Source organism: Mobula hypostoma, chromosome 9, assembly GCF_963921235.1.
Source record: "Mobula hypostoma chromosome 9, sMobHyp1.1, whole genome shotgun sequence".
NCBI classification, from domain to species: Eukaryota; Metazoa; Chordata; class Chondrichthyes; order Myliobatiformes; family Myliobatidae; genus Mobula; species Mobula hypostoma.
Window position 1 is genome coordinate 99,754,626 of NC_086105.1, and position 19,132 is coordinate 99,773,757.

A 19,132-nucleotide genomic window follows, 5' to 3' on the forward strand; every position below is an offset into this window, starting at 1 on the left:
CTCTTATCTAAAAATTTTAAACCCAACCTGCAAGGACAGTATTATCTCCTCTTTCATCATATACTCTGCAAATATGATTTTATACTAGTCTTGCTTTACCTTAAACTTTTTAGCAGACAATATGATCATTAATCAATTATGTCAGATTCAACCAGGAGCTTTCCTATTAATGTTTTAAGCCTGGCAAACTGAGAAGTAATAGCAGCATAACAGTCAATGAATATGATAAGTTAATTAAAATGGACACAGCTGTACTGTAGTGAAGAACATAATGGTAGACAAAATACGAATCCAATCTGCCATTTTATCCTGGTCCATCTCCCTGCCAAGTCATGATTTGTAATTAAACTCTAAATTGCAGCATACATCAAAATAAAATTTAAGTTCAAACTTAAATAGAGTTCACAAACCATGCTCCAAAAATTACTTGTTGAAATCTAGGAGAGGTAATACTTGTGAATGGTCAGGTGCAAATCAGCATCACACAAAAGCAAACAACACCCCCAAAATAAACTGATTCTTTACCGATATTTAAATTTTCGTGGATTCCTTCTTCGGTCTCGGCTATTGTGATAATGAGGACAAGCATATCCCTGTCGGCAGAGTCGAGGTGGTTTATTACACTGATCAGTCTTGTAATTTGCTAGCACAAAGTTCGTTTCTGCAAAGTAAGCAAATTTACATCAAGGTTACACTACTCAATAGTCCACAACACAAAGTAGAAAATATAATATGGAAAATGAACTTTTGCTGAAAATAATGCACACAGCTCTCTTCCACACCAAACTAACAAAACCTCCTTCCTACACTAAGTCTCCTACAGATTCAGATACATTTATCTATCACATATACATTGAAGCATACAGTGAAATGCCCTCTCATATCCCCTTTGCCAATCACCTGTCCAGCTCTTGGCTCCATCCCTCCCCTTCCTGTCTTCTCCTATCATTTTGGATCTCCCCCTCCCCCTCTCAAATCTCTTACTAACTCTTCCTTCAGTTAGTCCTGACAAAGGGTCTCAGCCCGAAACGTCGACTGTACCTCTTCCTAGAGATGCTGCCTGGCCTGCTGCGTTCACCAGCAACTTTGATGTGTGTTGAGTGAAATGCGTCACTTGCGTTAACAACCAACATAACCTAACAAATCTGGTGACTAAGAGTGTTCCACAGGGATTGGTATTGGGGCCGCTTCTTTTCACATTACATGACAATGATCTGGATGATGGAATTGATGGTTTTGTAGCCAAGTTTGTAGATGATACAAAGATGGACGGAGGGGCAGCTAGTGTTGAGGAAGCAGGGAGCCTGCAGAAGGGCTTGCACAGAGCAGGAGAATGAGTGGCAGATGGAATACAGTATAGGGAAGTGCATGATTAGGCACTTTGGTAAAAGGAATGACTGGAGTAGAATATTTTCTTACAAAAAGGAGTAAATACGGAAATTAGAGGTACAAAGGGATTTGGGAGTCTGAATTCAGGATTTCTTAAAGGCTTATTTGCAGATTGAATCAGGAGTAAGGAAGGCAAATGCAATGTTAGCATTCATTGCAAGAGGATGAGAGTGTAAAAACAAGGATGTAATGCTGATACTTTATAAAGTTTTGGCCAGACCACTCCTGGAATATGGTGAGCAGTTTTATGGTGAGCATCTTTTATTTAAGGATTTGAGAGGATCCAGAGGAGGTTCAAGAGAATTATTCCAGGAATGAAAGGGTTAACATATGAGGAGAGTTTGATGGCTCCGGACCTGTGCTCTCTGAAGTTTAGAAAATGAGGGGTGATCTCATTGAAACTTGTCAAATACTGAAAGGTCTAGAGTGGATGTGGAGAGGATGTTCATTTGTAGGGGAGTATAGGACCAGAAGGCACAGCCTCTGAATATAAGGACGCCCCTTCAAAACATATGAAGATGAAGAGACAGGTGGATCTGTAGAATTTATTACCATGGACAGCTGTGGAGGCCAAGTCACTGAATATATTTAAAGAAGAGCTTTACAGATTCTTGATTAGTAAGGGTGTCAAAGGTTACAGAGAGAAGGCAAGAGAATGCGGTTGAAGGAGATAATAAGTCAGCCATGATGGAATGGTGGAGATGATTTGATGGGCCAAATAGTGTAATTCTGCCCCATGTCTTATGATCTTAACCTATGGATGTGTTGGGGACAGCCTGAAACTATCACCATGCATTCTGGTGCCAATATACCCTGTCCACCATGCTCTACAAAATAACACAACAGGAAAGCAAGCCCCTTACCCACCCTCCCAGTGACCCACACACAGAGACAGGCCTCCAACCCCATGACAAATTACCTCTGGGCCTCCAAATGCGAGTCCTTGGCCCTGAACTCTTAGAATCACAGACGAAACAACCCCCCCCCACCCACCCCATGAACAGGAATGTGATTGTTTAGCCAACAAATCTTGCTGCCTGTCCCCCCCCCCAACATAACTTCTATCTAGCAAAGATCTACAGAATTTCCTCCGATCCTCAGAATTTCCCTTGAAGCAGAAAGAGACCCTCCCTGACAAGCAGCCACTACACCATAAACCCTAAAAATTGATTTCCTATACACTCGTACTGCCAAGACTCCACCTCCATCTTTCACATACTTAAAAACCATCCTTCCCAACTTCAGCATCCAATACAAAGAAACATTCTTCTGAAACTCCTCACAAAGCTCTGTTAAATTATAAACAAATACAAAGGTGTCACATACTAATCATAAATTTTAACATTTTTATTGTTCAATTCACAAGAGTAGGATATTCAGTTAAATTCAGTTTCTCAATTACGTTAGAGCATTCAAGTGACAAATGTTTGTAGCAAACATATTAAGAACATCACTCACAATCAGATTATATTTTCCTACTCAAAATTCTTAAACCCACTTCTTATATAGTTTACAATTCTGTGTAAAAGCAATAGCCACTATTAGGAAGCTGTATGCAAAATACTCATTTTATTGAGGCATTAATGCTTCACAATTAACTAATATGAATTGGATACAAACCAGATTGAAGTTAAGAGTACACTTCAATCCCCAATTAATAATATCAATTAGAAAAGTGCACTTTTAAAAATGCTTTAGAGATATATTTGCCATCTGATAATAAGAATTAATTTCACACCCACACTTTTAATTTCATACCCTGACTGATGGTAGAAAGCATCCCCATAATCTTTCAATGATTCTGAATTTTCACAAATGCATCTCAGATTTGTATGCTCATTGCAAATATTACTGTTAAAATTGGAAAGTACATTAACAGAACTTCTTTCTTCACAGGAGAACACTGACTATACAATGACTGTTATGCAAACCCAAGCGCAATGACTGATTACTTTCGAGAGGAGGTCCACAAGCAGAGCATGCTGGAATCGAATCTGTAATATGTCATTACTGTCAGTTCTTGAGGTCGTTAACCAACTGAACTAACAGAAAAATTAAATTCAACCAGAAGCATAAACATGATTTACAACATTTGGACTTAACATATCATGGAACAAGATGGCACCGGTGATTGTCAGCAACATTGTGAGCTGCAGACAATAATTCTAAATATTCTTTCAAATATACCTCTTTCGAATTACTCTCACTGCAACCTGCAACATGTAACTTCCCTCTAAGCAATATACTTTTAAATCAACTTAATGAACTACAAATCTCACAATCGTCTGAAGGACGCAGCAGACCAATTGGGAATTGCACCTTTAAGTGGTCGAAGGTTCCTCGCCATGACCAGGCAGACGCGGGCGGACTACAAGCCAGGCTGAAATGCAGAGGGCCAAAGCCTCCTCCACCCAGCATCTTGTTGGCAAATGTGCAGTCACTTGAGAACAAACCTGGGGACCTGAGGGCAAGATTGCTGTATCTGAGAGAAATTAGAACTTGTTGTATTCTATGTCTGACAAAGAATTAGCTTTCACCAAGCACGTCAGGCACAGCGACCACAACCAAAGGCTTCTTGATTTACTGAATGGACTGAACTGCTGACTTGGAAAAGGCAAAAGGAGGAGGTGTGTGTTTCGTGATAAACTCTCAGTGGTGCTCCAATGTGGCAGTTTTGTTGAACTCATGTTTCCCTGATTCGTAACACCAAATGGTCAAGTGTCGGCCGTTCTATTTATCTAGGGAGTTCTCATCCATGATCCTGACCGCAGTTTACAAACCACCAGCAGCCAACTATAATCAGGCGCTTGCGATACTGCATGATGCCATCTCCAATCAAGAAAAAGTCCACGCTGATGCATTTCAAATCATAGACAGACTTCAACCAGGCTTGTTTGAAGAAAACCCTGCCCAATTACTTTCGGCCTATAATCTGTAGCACCAGAGGTCCCAACACACTAGACCACTGTTACACTAAGATAAGGAATGCCTATCATTCTATGCCAAGACTGCATGTCAGTAAATCAGAACACTTGGCTGTCCTTCTACCTGCATCTAGAGATTAGGACAACAAAGAGGTGGTTGCGGGAGGCAGAGAAGCAGCTACAGGACTGCTTTGAGTCGGTGGACTGGGCCGTGTTCAAGGACTCATCTATGGATCTGAACGATACACCATGTTTGTAACAGACTTTACTAAAACAGCTGTACATGAGTCCCCCACAAAATCATTCAGAGTCTTTCCCAATCAGAAGCCCTGATAAACCATGAGATCTGAAATCTGCTGAGAGCCAGATCAGAGGCACTCAAGTATGGTGACAAAGAAAGTCCCAGAAAGCCATCTTACGGGTGAAGTAGCAATTCTGGACGAAAACTGAATCAACAAAGGATGCTCAACAGTTGTGGCAGGGCTTGAATACAATCACCTCTTATAAAGTTAAATCAAGCAACATAGAAGAAGGTAGGGCTTTACTTCCAGATGAGCTTAATGCATTCTACGCCCGCTATGACCGTCAAGACCCAGAGAAACCATCATGAACTCGCACATCCCCCGATGACCCTGATTTCAGTCTGTGAAGCAGGTGTACGAGCAGCCTTCAGGAGGGTGAACCCATGAAAAGCATCCGACCCAAAAACTGTACTTGGCCAAGTTCTAATGACCAGTGCTGATCAACTGGCTGGTGTGATCACTAAGATCTTTAGCCTCTCACTTAGTCAGTGTGTGATACCCACCTGCTTCAAGCAGGCTTTAATTATACCAGTGCCCAAGAAGAGCATGGTGACCTGCCTCAATGACCATCGCCCAGTAGCACTTACATCCACAGCAAAATGTTTTGAGAGGTTGGTGATGAAACACATCAACTGCTGCCTAAGAAGTGACTTAGAACTGCTCCAATATGCCTACTGGAATGACAGATCAACAGCAGATGCCATCTCATTAGCTCTTCATTCAATCCTAGAACATCTGGACAGCAAAGATGCATATACTGAATGCATTTTACTAACTATAGCTTGCCATTCAAAACAATCATCCCCTCAAAACTAATCAATAAGCTTCAAGAGCTTGGCCTCAATGGCTCCTTGGGCAATTGGATTCTTGATTTCCTTACTTGCAGACCCCAGTCACTTCATTTTGGCAACAACATCTCCTCCACTATCTCCATCAGCACAGGTGCACCACAGGGCTGTGTGCTTAGCCCCCTGCTCTACTCGCTTTACACTTATGTCTGTGTGGCTAGGCACAGCTCCAATGCCATATTCAAGTTTGCTGATGACACTGCTGTCGTAGGCTGAATCAAAGGTGGTGAAGCATCGGCATGTAAGAGGGAGATTGAAAATCTGACTAAGTGATATCACATCACAACCTCTTACTCAATGTCAATAAGACCAAGCTGATTATAGACTTTAGGAGAAGAAAACCAGAGGTCAGGAGCCAGTCCTCATCAAAGAATCAGAGGCTGAGTGGGTTAGCAACTTTAAATTCCTAGGTGGGGTCATTTCAGAGGACCTGTCCTGAGCCCAGCACATAAGTGCAGTTACAAAGCACAGCAGCAACTCTACTTCCTTAGGAGTTTGTGGAGATTCGACATGACACCTAAAACTTCTGACAAACTTCTATAGATGTGCAGTGGACGGTATATTGACTGGCTGCATCACAGCTTGGTATGGAAACACCTAGGCCCTCGAACAGAAAATCCTACAAAACATAGTGGATACAGCCCAGTCCATCACAGGTAAAGCTCTCCCAACCATTGAGCACACCTATGTGAAACACTATCGCAGGAAAGCAGCACCCATCATCAGGGACCCCTACCACCCAGGAGATGCTGTGCAAGAGTCTCCGGACTCACACCACCAGGTTCAGGAACAGTCAGGCTCTTGAACCAAAGGGGATAACTTCACTCGCCGCATCACTGAACAGTTCGCACATCCTATGGACTCACTTTCAAGGAATCCTCATCTCATGTTTGTGATACTTATTGCTTTCATTTTTGTATTTGCAGTTTGTTGTTTCCTGTAATCTGGTTGAACGCCCCAGTTGGGCAGTCTTTCATTGATTTTGTTATGGTATTATTCTATAGATTTATTATGTCCACAAGAAAATAAATCTCAGGGTTATATATGGTGACTATGACAATAAAATTTACTTTAAACCTCCTTTAATACAAGAACAGTCAACTATTTCAAATAACTTGCAGCAGCCACAAACAGCAATCAAAAAAGCTATTTACTCTTAGCTTTCTTGATGAACCAAACTGTTCAGTAGGAGACAGTGTTTATTAGAGGTGCCTACAGACCCAACAACTTTAAAAGAGACTCAAACAATATTTCACCCTAAAATGGTTGAAACACGCGAAGAATTTTAACAATTCCTTGTTGCTTGGTTCCATGAGCAATGGTTCAATTCTATTTCTGAATCTGAACATTATTCATCATAGCAAGGTGTTGTTTCTTAGACTTGTATTAGAACTCTGCAATAATATAAGAGATCACACAGGAATTGGCATGGTAAATTAATGTGGCAGACAACTGGAAGCTCAAAGTCACTCCTGTGGAATGTTTGGTTACTCTTTTGTAGAAAAGGCCACATTGTGAATAGCTAATACAATAGCCTAGATCAGAGGTGCAAGTCTATCACTGCTTCAGCTGGAAAGACTGCTTTTATTTTCCGAAAAAAAAATGAAAGGATAGACACTTCACCTTCTGCATTGGATGGAAAAGTACCTTAAAGATCATTACACTGGTAAAGCATCTCCTCACTCTCACTCTGATCTTCCTGTCTGTGACTTCCTACACTGTTACAAGGAGGCTCAATGTAAGCCTGATAATTTATCTAAGCAAAGTGGAGCCTTCAGACATGAACGCTCCAACTTCAGGAAACATGCTTTCTTGTGAATTGTATCAGAACTAGCCATGTTTGATTAAGGATCTTGCCCACAACCTTCACTTCCACACATGGGCTTCTTTAATGGTCCCTAATAACTTCTTACATCAACCAACACACATCAAAATTGCTGGTGAACGCAGCAGGCCAGGCAGAATCTCTAGGAAGAGGTACAGTCGACGTTTCCGGCCGAGACTCTTCGTCAGGACTAACTGAAGGAAGAGCTAGTAAGAGATTTGAAAGTGGGAGGGGGAGGGGGAGGGGGAGATCCAAAATGATAGGAGAAGACAGGAGGGGGAGGGATGGAGCCAAGAGCTGGACAGGTGATTGGCAAAAGGGATATGAGAGGATCATGGGACAGGAGGCCCAGGAAGAAGGAAAAGGGGGAGAGGGGGAAAAAACCCAGTGGATGGGCAAGGGGTATAGTGAGAAGGACAGAGGGAGAAAAAGGAGAGAGAGAAAAAGAATGTGTGTATATAAATAACGGATGGGGTACAAGGGGGAGGTGGGGCATTAGCGGAAGTTAGAGAAGTCAATGTTCATGCCATCAGGTTGGAGGCTACCCAGACGGAATATAAGTTGTTGTTCCTCCAACCTAAGTGTGGCTTCATCTTTACAGTAGAGGAGGCCGTGGATAGACATATCAGAATGGGAATGGGATGTGGAATTAAAATGTGTGGCCACTGGGAGATCTTGCTTTCTCTGGCGAACAGAGCGTAGGTGTTCAGCAAAACGATCTCTCAGTCTGCATTGGGTCTCACCAATATATAGAAGGCCACATCGGGAGCACCGGACACAGTATATCACCCCAGCCGACTCACAGGTGAAGTGTCGCCTCACCTGGAAGGACTGTCTGGGGCCCTGAATGGTGGTAAGGGAGGAAATGTAAGGGCATGTGTAGCACTTGTTCCGCTTACAAGGATAAGTGCCAGGAGGGAGATCAGTGGGGAGGGATGGGGGGGGGGGGGAACAAATGGAAAAGGGAGTCGCAAAGGGAGCAATCCCTGCGGAAGGGGGGGGGCGAGGTAAAGATGTGCTTAGTGGTGGGATCCCATTGGAGGTGGTGGAAGTTACAGAGAATTATATGTTGGACCTGGAGGCTGGTGGGGTGGTAGGTGAGGACCAGGGGAACCCTGTTCCTAGTGGGGTGGCGGGAGGATAGAGTGAGGGCGGATGTGCGTCTTACATGTCTATTTTTTTTCTTCTGCTCTTTATGCACTTAGAAAAGATGCTTGAATTTTCTTTGATTTTACTTGCCAGTGTTTTTTTTCATATATTCCTTGCATCCTAAAGATTCTCATAGGCTTTAAACTCTCAATATCTGACATGTACAGTATTTGGTTTTGTCTCACTTTATCCTGAAAAATTCCCAGTACTTAAAAGGATTTTCTGGATTAGTCAGGGTTAGGGACTTGAAACTGCAAATGAAGTAGATAAAAAATATTTAGAGCACACGAGTCTTGACCTGTGCCATTATCTCAATCTCTGCGGTTGTCAACCAGGTATAATGGCCAACTGACCATAACATCGTGATGTAGGAAGTCATTTAAGTGGGTGCAGCCAACACAACTACAACATTTGCAAAGGTCAGTAAAGCAAGGACACTGACACCAGTTCATCAACAAACAGCAAGATATCGGAAAGATATATTGCTTAGCCAATGTTTGGGTTTACAACCTGCAAGGGGGGGGAGAGAGGAAGAGGGGAATAGTCATCATTGTTCCTTCAACACCGATAAGATATTATTGTGTTTTGATCAGGGATAAGAGAATGTGACGCAAACAAGGCAGGAGTAGCAAAAAGGTTCTGGAAAGTTGGTATAAGAGGGCCTTAAGATTAGTATTGTCCTTTTTCTTTATGGGAAAATATTTACTCCAAGACAGCCTGAATCTTTCTTGAATGCCTTCAGTGCTCTGGCATCAATTTATATTCAAAAAGTTATTTCCAGTCCATAAGACAGAGGAATAGAATTTGGCCCATTTGGCCCATCAAGTCTACTCTGCAAACCCATTTTTGGTAAATCACTTCTAAGTCTCATATCTAATTCAGAATCTTTCTTCAAATTTTATCCTTAGTCTATACCATAACAAAACAGAATTAAATGATCAATACTATGATTGATTTCCCACTGATACTCCCTATATTTATTCCCAAAACCTAAATGCAGAAATGCCCTCCAATTTCTTGTCGGGACTTTTTGCATTGTTGCTTAAAAATTCCACTGAATTTAATGCTGTGCCCTGTACCCCCTTACACTGACTGCAGCCCCGTTAATTTTAGAGCAACTGAGATCCCTCACTATTATTGTTTTGGACTGATATAAATGGAAAGAGCCCAAGGGATATGAGATTGGATCAATACTGGCTTGGTGGTGAAGTCAGAAGTTGATAGTTAATAGTTGTTTATGTTTTGGTGATTGGGAGCCTGTAACCAGTGGTGCACTGTAGGGATCAGTACTAGGAACCATTCTATTTGTTCCATACATTAATGTGAAAATAAATGTACAAATTGTGACTAAATTCAAAGAATACACAAAGATTGATGGTGTAACTGAAAGCAAAGAAGATAATCTTCAGCCACAGATGATATTGATCTGTTGTTATGATGGGCTGAAAAATAACATGAATTTCTGTCCTGAAAAATGTGATGTGATTCATTTGGGAGGACAAAATCTCAGGGTAGACACAATGAATGGTAGTATCCCAGACAGTACAGAAACAGATGACCCTTGGTTTCCATGTCCAAGGAACCCATAAGGTAGCAGCATAGGCAGATAAGGTGGTTAAGGCTGCAGAGAATTATTGTCTTCATTAGACAAGGTAAAGAATATAAAAGTAGGGAAATTATGGTACAGTCATACAAAGCATTCATTAGGCCACAACTGATATAGTGTTGGCAGTTCTGATCAGATTAAGGAAGATGTTTACTTTGGCAGAGATACAAAGGAGATTCACCAGGACGTTGGTCGGAAAGGAACCCATCAGCGATACGGAGAAATAAGATGGGTGTACAAGGTGATGGAGGAGATCTGATTGAGATACACAAAACTGTGGGCCGCAAATAGGAAAGAAATGTATCCCTTTTTAGTGGGGATGGCTAAATCAAAGTAAAAGGTTAAGGTAAGGAGCAAGACATTTATAGGAGATTTAAAAGATTCTTCCCCCACTCAGAGGGTTGCTGAAATCTGGAATGCATGGCTTGAAGAAGTGTGAAGGCAGGTACTCACAATATTTTAGTTTCTAGACAAGCACTTGAAGTACCATGGCTCAGAACATGAACTAGCTGCTGGAAAACTGATTTAGCATAGAAAGTATTACTATCTACAGCCAAAGGGCAAATAGACCGACTCTGTGCTTACTAACTCTATCACTCTGATTCATTAATACCTTTCTTGATGTGCTTTCTCATATTCTGAAGCATTATATAGCTTGGAGGTGTTCTGTTGCTCTTGCACAAGAGGCTGAACACTAACAAACCTACTGAAATAATGAAAAGCATCTAAAAAGACATGACACCCATTAAGGAACCAAGTTTTAAGTGATATTTCACATGTAGTTCACTCTATCCTTACCCTGCCATCTTGGATCTTCAGATAGTGTTTTCTCTATCATGGCTTGACTAGCCAGCACACCTGGTTGGAGATCAGGAAGGCCTTCCCCTGCTCCGAGCTGGCCATTCTGCAATGCTTCTTGTGCTTGGAGTTCCCTAAAAGAAAAATGCTTATTAAGAAAATGGATTAAGACATACATACTTTAATAATAAGCAGGTAATTGTAAATATAATCCCACTAGTTTGCAGGATTTACCAGAAATCTCTCATCTCTTTTCAAAAACCTAAAATTTCACAATAGCAATCTTCTCTGATGTTTCTGCATAATGCTTCTCAATCAAATGGACAGCTGCTTGCACTGCCCAGACGCCTATCAGAAACTACTCCAAGTGGCAGACCAACTTATTTCCATTTAGTATCTTTTATAACATAAAACACATTGGCAGCACTGAGAGGAATAAAGATCAAAGTTTTACAGAAAAGTTTTATGTAGACTTGAACCCATGTTCTATCATTCTAAATGTTTTAACCAAAACATCTGCAAAGGCTCTTAAAGTAAGATAAAAAAAATTACTCACTACCAATTTGTGTCTAACTGGTCAAGATCTCAATCTCAAACAAATTTTATTTTCAACAGAATTTAGCAGCATCTCTGACAACCACTTCCATGCAAATGTAGTTAGTTTGCAATCATTCAAATGCTGAACTAAGTCAGATGGTATGGGATCCAGGGCAACATGACTGTGTGGATGCAGAACTGACTTACCCATAGAAAGCTGAAGGTGGATTATAGATGCAAACAAGAGGAATTCTGCAGATGCTGGAACTTCAAGCAACACACATCAAAGTTGCCCAGGCAGCATCTCTAGGAAGAGGTACAGTCGACGTTTCAGGCCGAGACCCTGGCTCCTGACGAAGGGTCTCGGCCTGAAACGTCGACTGTACCTCTTCCTAGAGATGCTGCCTGGCCTGCTGCGTTCACCAGCAACTTTGATGTGTGTTGGTGGATTATAGATGGAGCTTTTTCTGCTTGGAGGTCAGCGACCAGTGGTACTCCATAGTGATCTGGGATTCCTGCTCTATGATTGCTCTAAATGACTTGGATAAGGAAGTGGAAGGGTGAGTTAGTAAGTTTACAAATGACACAAAGGTTGGTAGTGTTGTGGATAGTGTAGAATGTCATTGTATTGACAGGATACAGAGCTAGGCCAAGAGGTGGCAGATGGCGTTCAACCTAAAAAAGCGTGAGGTGATTCACTTTGGAAGGCAGAATACAGGGTATATCAGAATATCAGGATTCTTAACAGTTGGAAGGAACAGAGGAATTTTGGGTCCACATCCATAGATTCCTCAAAAGTTGATAGCATTTGGTGTATTGGCCTTCATTAGTCAGAAGATTGAGTTCAAGAGCTGCAAGATATGAATGTAACTCTATAAAAACCTTGGAGTATTGTTAAGGTTACCTCAGCAAAGGAAGGATAACTTCAGAAATGATGCAGAGTAGACTTACCAGGATGCGGCCTGAATTAGAGAGCATATCTTATGAGGAAAGATCAAGTGAGTTAGGGCTTTTCTCTTTGGAAAGGAAGAAGATATGAAGCGCCGTAACAGAGGTGTACAAGAGGCATAGATTGAGTAGATAGCCAGCGACCTTTTCCCAAGGTAGAAATGGCTAATATGAGGGGGCATAATTTTAAGGTGATTGGAGGAAAATAAAGGGCAGAATTCCTGTTGTTTGGGATGTCAGAGGCAATTTAAAAAAAAAACACAAAGTGATGAGTGCAAGGAAAGCTCTGCCGATGGTGGCGATAGACACAGATGCATTAAGGGTATTTAAGAAACTCTTAGAAAGGCACATAGAAGATAGAAAAACCTGGAGGGCGATGTAGGAAGGAAGGGTGACATTGATCTCAGAATAGGTTAAGAGATCAGCACAACATAGAGGGCCAAAGGGCCTGCGTTGTACTGTAATGTTTTATGTTCTATGTTCTAACTCCTGATCTTAATATTGTTGAACAGGACTGGCGACATTTAGAGACAGAGTTCAATATAAAAAACAAACCAGAGCCACGACATCTACTTTAGTTAAAAGCCACTAAAGTTTAAGATCTTGCTGCATAGATTATTGCACTTTTTCTTGCTGCATTACAAATGATACATGGAAATTCAAACCTCTAAAAGCTCCAAATCAGAAATAAAAACAAAACAAAAATCCTCAACAGCTCAGGCAGATTCTGTGGAAAGAGAAATCAAGGCTACTTTTGAAGTCAAATACTCAGTCAGTTCCAAAGAAATTAACTGAATTTATATTATATCTTTTACAAAGTAGTACTGTGGTTCTAACGAGAAAGATACCATACATTCTGCAGCATTCTCCAAAGCAAAAGCACCTACTCTTGCAACACTACTTACCAAAAAATGCATGTAGTAAAACATACCGGTTGATTACAACATGACTTGATGACCACAGTACACAGGATATTGATTTTCTAGGCGAAAACCCAATTATCATTGCAGGAATTCAAAGCTTGGTTATATCAATGAGGAAAATGGGTACAGGAATGACAGATGGAATTTAACTCAAACTTGTGAAGTGATGCATTTTAGGAAGTTCAACCAGGCAGGACAACACAAATAATATACAGGACGCTAGGGAGTGTTGAAGTACAGAAAAACCAAGGGATACAGGCACAAACTTTCCCAAAAATGGTGATACAGGTCAAACAAGTAGTCAAGACATTGTTTGGCAAGCTTCACTTCATCAGACAGGACAAAGAATACAAAAGACGGGATGTCACTTTTCGCATAGAATGTTGGTGAAATTGCAAATTGTGTGCAATTCTGGGTGTATAACATAGGAAGGATGTGACAAAGCTAGAGAGGGTGCAGAAAAGGTTCATAAGGATGTCGCAGGACTGCAAGACTCTAGTTTATAAGGAGAGACTGAAAAGGCTGGGACTGTTTTCCCTGGAGCAGAGGCAGAGAAGTGATCTCATATTTATAAAACACTGAGAGACACTCAGACGGTCACAGTCTTTCTCGCCCAAGGGGTCTAAAAATAGAGGCCTAATCTTAAATCTAGATAAGATTAGAAATCAAGATTAAGATGAGAGGAAGAATTTAAAGGGGATCCCAGGGATAGGCTTTTCCCACAGAGGGTGATTGGTATGTTGCCATTTAGAACAGTAATTAGCTGGACTGCATTTGTCATGCTTTCTGTGAAAATGATTAAGAGCAAATTTTCCATATTGTCAGGTGTGACAGCTGTACAATTACAGGTTGGCCCAATGTATGGATACTTCTAGAGCTCAAATGATCATATATACAGTTGTAAAGTTATATTATTTCATTTGCATTTACTGCATCTACAAAAATATAAACATTGAGGTTTCTCAGCCTGTTCAGCCATTTGGTACGATCATTCACTTCAACACAACTTTCCTGCTCAAACCCCAAATTTTTTGATTCTCATCTAACAAATTATCGGCTGCACAAGTGGAAGGTATGTAGCTACTAAATCATTAAAACTCCTTGGAAAGAAGTTACAAGCTTCATTAGTCTCTGATGAATGACTCCTTATTTAGAAAGTACTGTGCCTCATTTTGATGACGCCAACCCTACTTCTATCCTGTCAAATCCAAAAGAATTCTGCACATTCCAATGAGATCTTCTCTCATTCCTCAAATTTGACTGCTTAAATGCAGTCTGCTTAATTTTTCCTCAGACAACATATCTGCTATCCCTGGAACAGTTTCCATTTCACGCATGTCTGCTCTTACCCCACCCTCCGGCCACCCTACCAGGGATAGGGTTCCTCTTGTACTCACCTACCACCCCACCAGCCTCCATGTCAAGCACACAATTCTCCAGAACTTCTGCCATCTTCAACAGGATCCCACCACCAAGCACATCTATCCCTCTTACCCGCCCCCCCCAAACTTTCTGCTTTCCACAGGTATCACTCCCATGCAACTCCCTTGTCCATATGTCCCTCCCCACTGATCTCCCGCCTGGCATATACCCTTGCAAGTGGAACAAGTGCTACACCTGCCCCTACACCTTCTCCTTCACTACCATTCAGGGCCCCAAGCAGTCCTTCCAGGTGAGGCGACACCTGTGAGTCCGTTGGGTCATATACTGTGTCCGGTCCTCCCTGTGTGGCCTCCTGTATATTGGTGAGAACCGATGTAGATTGGGAGCCTGCTTCACCAAGCACCTATGCTCCATCCACCCAAAGAACTGGCATCTCCCAGTGGCCAGCCATTTTAATTCCACTTCCCATTCCCACATGTCAATCCATAGCCTGCACTACTGTTGCAATGAAGCCACACTCAGGTTGGAGGAACAACACCTTATATTCCTCCTGGGTAGACTCCAACCTGATAGCATGAACACTGAATTCTCAAACTTTCAGTAATGGTCTCCCTCCCCCCACCATTCCCTGTCCTCTTTTCTCTTTCTCACCTCATCTCCTCCCCCCCACTTTTCTTTCTTCCATGGCCTTTTGTCCTCTCCCATCAGGCTCCCCCTCTTTAGCCCTGAATCTCTTTCACCAATCCACTTTCCGGCTCTTTACTTATCCCTCCCCCTCCTAGTTTCACCTATCACCTTGTGTTTCTCTCCCCTCCCCCACCTTTTAAATCTACTCATCTTTTTTTTCTCCAGTCCTGCCAAAAAGTCTCGGCCTGAAATGTCAGTTGTACTTTTTTTCCTGTAGATGCTGCCTGGCCTGCTGAGTTCCTCCAGCATTTTGTGTGCATTGCCCACTATCCCTGGAATCAATCTGGTGAGCCATCTTTTGATTACAAGGACATCCTGCCTTGGATAGGGAGACAAGCCTGTATACCACATATAGTTTCACCAGGACCACATAATTCAATAGTTCCATTTAATATTAGAGAAATGTATACAATATACATCCTGATTTTTTTTTGTAGACATCCACAAAAACAGAAGTGTGACCCAAATAATGAGTGACAGTTAAAATGGCAGAACCCCAAACCCACTCCCTCCATTGGAGCAAGATTACTGTTTTCTTATAATTAAATCTGTTTGACCCTTCGCTCTATCCACCAGATGGCCGCTGGGAGATCCCACTTCCAAAGATGAGAATGCAACATTTGTCATCTTAATTACTTGCTGTAGCTATACATTAATTCCAAGTCCCTTCCAACAAATGTCAAAAGTCTACTAAAAGGTTTTCAGCTTAATTATCAACTCTGTTCTTCTTTCATAGATGTTCCTGACCTGACTATTTCTGGCATTTCCTTTAATTAACTAATACCATTTGGCTTTATATAATTGGCAAATTTGGATATGTTGTTCTTCATTAAGTTGATACAATTTGTGAAAAACTGACAGTAGCACTGATCTTTGCAGCATCCCATTAGTCAAAGCTTCTCAGCACTAAATAACTGCTCTATTTCTATTCTGCTTTCCATCCAACATTCCCTCTCACTTTTTTTTTTTAAAAACACCTGCATGGAGCAACTATTGCTCTGAAGAGGATTTTTTTCCAGATTTTAATTTATTTACCTAGCCTTAAATCTGTGTGGTACTTTAAGTGTTTTTTGTAATATGTATACTCGGAATATTTAGAATGAAAACTAAAAAAATCACATACTTTTGGTTTTATTTCTTAATTGAATGGAATAATGAAATACAGTACAAAGCAAACTTTCACATAAACTTTTTTATTACATATCCATTGTCAAAAAACACTGTCCAGATTAATTTTGCATCCAAATGAAAGATGCATCTTAATCTTCATTAGATCATCCAAATGTTCTACTTCCGGGCTGTTTCTGGATTTACACTTGATTGAATTCATTAGATTGAATCCATGTTCGCAGACTGCACTAGAAGCTTGAAATGTTCCAACAATGTCAACAGTTCTTCAAATTCTTTGTTTCTAAGTACACAGTTCAACATATTAGTGAACATCTTAATTGAACCAGTCTTAACTTTTTCAAAAATTACAAATTTGAAATCACGGTATTGCTATGATATTTTTCAGGCAACGCTTTTGTTGCAGTTCATAGTAGTAGCTGAGTTTTTTTTCCTCAGTCATACAATATTCTCTTTTCGAAATTCAAAATGGGTTGCATTTGCAATAGTAACAGGGTCAAAAGCTTACCATTCTCTTAACCTATTATCAGGAAATCTATTATCCAAGTGATTACACACACGTTGACTGAATCAAATAATAGGTGCAGTATCAACATCAGAACTCAGATGCAGTTATTTCACTTTGTCACAGGAATACAGCGGTCCCCAACCACCGGGCTGCGGACCGGTACTGGGCCACAAAGCATGTACTACCCGGCTGCGAGGAAACGATGATTTGGCGATATGAGTCAGCTACACCTTTCCTCATTCCCTGTCACGCACTGTTGAGCTTGAACACACGTGAGCTCATTACGCACGCGTCATCCATGTCAGCGCGGGAAGGAGATCAACTCCTGGAGCTTGCAAATGGTGGCAGGCTGAAAAGTATGTTTGACATAACATCTCTGCTGGCATTCTGGATCAAAGTCAAGGCTAAATATCCTGAGGTAGCCATGAAAGCACTGAAAACGTTGCTTCCATTTCCAACATATCTCTGCAATGAATGCAACGAAAACTAAATTGCAGAACAGACTGGACATAAGGAACCCCCTTCGAATATTGCTGTCTCCCATCACCCCTCGATAGGACCATGTTGTTGCAGGGAAACAAGCCCAGGGCTCCCACTGATTCAGCGATATTGGTGGGTCACAATTATTTTATATGTTCATACGGGGAAAATATGTGCTGTATGTTTAATATCCAAACGTTACTTAAAATGTTATGATGTTATTGATTTATAAGTGACCTATATAACCATATAACAATAACAGCACGGAAATAGGCCATCTCAGCCCTTCTAGTCAGTGCCGAACGCTACTCTCACCTAGTCCCACCGACCTGCACTCAGCCATAACCCTCCATTCCTTTCCTGTCCATATACCTATCCAATTTTTCTTTAAATGATAATATCGAACCTGCCTCTACCACTTCTACTGGAAGTTCGTTCAACACTTACTTCAAGCTCTCCTGTCCTCCCCTGATAATTGACTTATCACTATATTCATGCGAGGAAAATATGTTGTGTGTTTAATATTAAAATCGTTAGATAAACCCTTTTAGAAACGAAATTGAGTGTATTAGCCACTTATCCCAGTCATGATTAACTTATTCCAGTCGTGATTAACACTCCCCCCCACCAAAAGAATCGCCAAAAGCGACTTGTAGAAAAAAAATCGGCACATACACACATGCACACTGGTGCCCGCGCAAGGCTTCATGGTAATTGTAGTCTTTCTCGGGGCAAACACAATGTATTTGACTGCTACTCTTGTCCGTTGGCAACCCTACCCACCCCACCCCACTCCCCGGGTCGGCCGGTCCGCAAGAATATTGTCAATAATAAGCCAGACCGCAGTGCAAAAAAGGTTGGGGAACCCTGCACTAATAAACAGTATTGCCAAGATACTGTTGCTGTAACTTGTTAATGATTGCTTTTGCCAACTGCAGTGCTTTAATTGTGTTCAAACAGCTTTTCTGAAGGAATTTATAAAGAGATGCTAGATCTTCTAAAACATCGTTATAGACAGTTAATTTAGTCAATATTGCGGATTGGTTAAAATTATCAGGCAGTAACTGCTGATCGGATTGTTAAATTCATGGACTTACTCTTTGCAATACTGGATCAAGCTGTTGTAATTCCTCATTAAAGAAGTAACAGCAAAATGTCTCGACAGCCACCTTACTTCATTTAGTGGTCTAAATGACATAACATCACATTCAGTTACATTAGGTGATTCTTTTAGCTTTCTTTTTAAATGTTATGTCACTTCAACACTGGTAGCAGTGTTTCTCTATCTTGCATATTTGATACTTTTTTCCCTGCATTGTCTAATCCCAGGACTTCTCTGTTTGCAACACAATATTGCTCAGACAGATAGTTTATTTCTTGTCAAAGAATTGCTGTTACACTATTATTTTCTACACCAAGAATAGCATTTGCCCTGTCTGGCATAAACACCATCTTTTCAATTCTAGATTGTTATTGATAACTTTTTTTATTGCTTCAACAATAGTGATATTGTCACATGCAGTTAGTTTCAAAATACCCACAACAGTTTCATTTACTGGTCAAAACTTAAATATAAAGTTAGCATTTTCTCTACCGAAATGTCTGTACTTTCATCAGCAATTAGTGTATAGAAAGCAGATTTCCGCAATTCTTCCATTATGTCTCTGAAGCACAAAGCTGATGCACCCAACAAACTC

The 19,132-nt window shown here is 41.0% G+C and overlaps 1 protein-coding gene across 3 annotated transcripts in view; it reads right to left on the reverse strand.

The window, feature by feature from the left end:
• The window catches only part of unkl (unk like zinc finger), a 152,846-nt gene that overhangs the window by 58,080 nt on the left and 75,634 nt on the right, over positions 1-19,132 (reverse strand). For all 3 annotated transcript variants that reach the window (XM_063058762.1, XM_063058761.1, XM_063058763.1), the window contains 2 exons: positions 10,842-10,975; positions 526-661 (listed from right to left, as the gene is read on the reverse strand). In XM_063058762.1, coding sequence (XP_062914832.1) covers positions 526-661; positions 10,842-10,975 — 270 coding nt within the window. The remainder of the gene's footprint in view (positions 1-525; positions 662-10,841; positions 10,976-19,132) is intronic.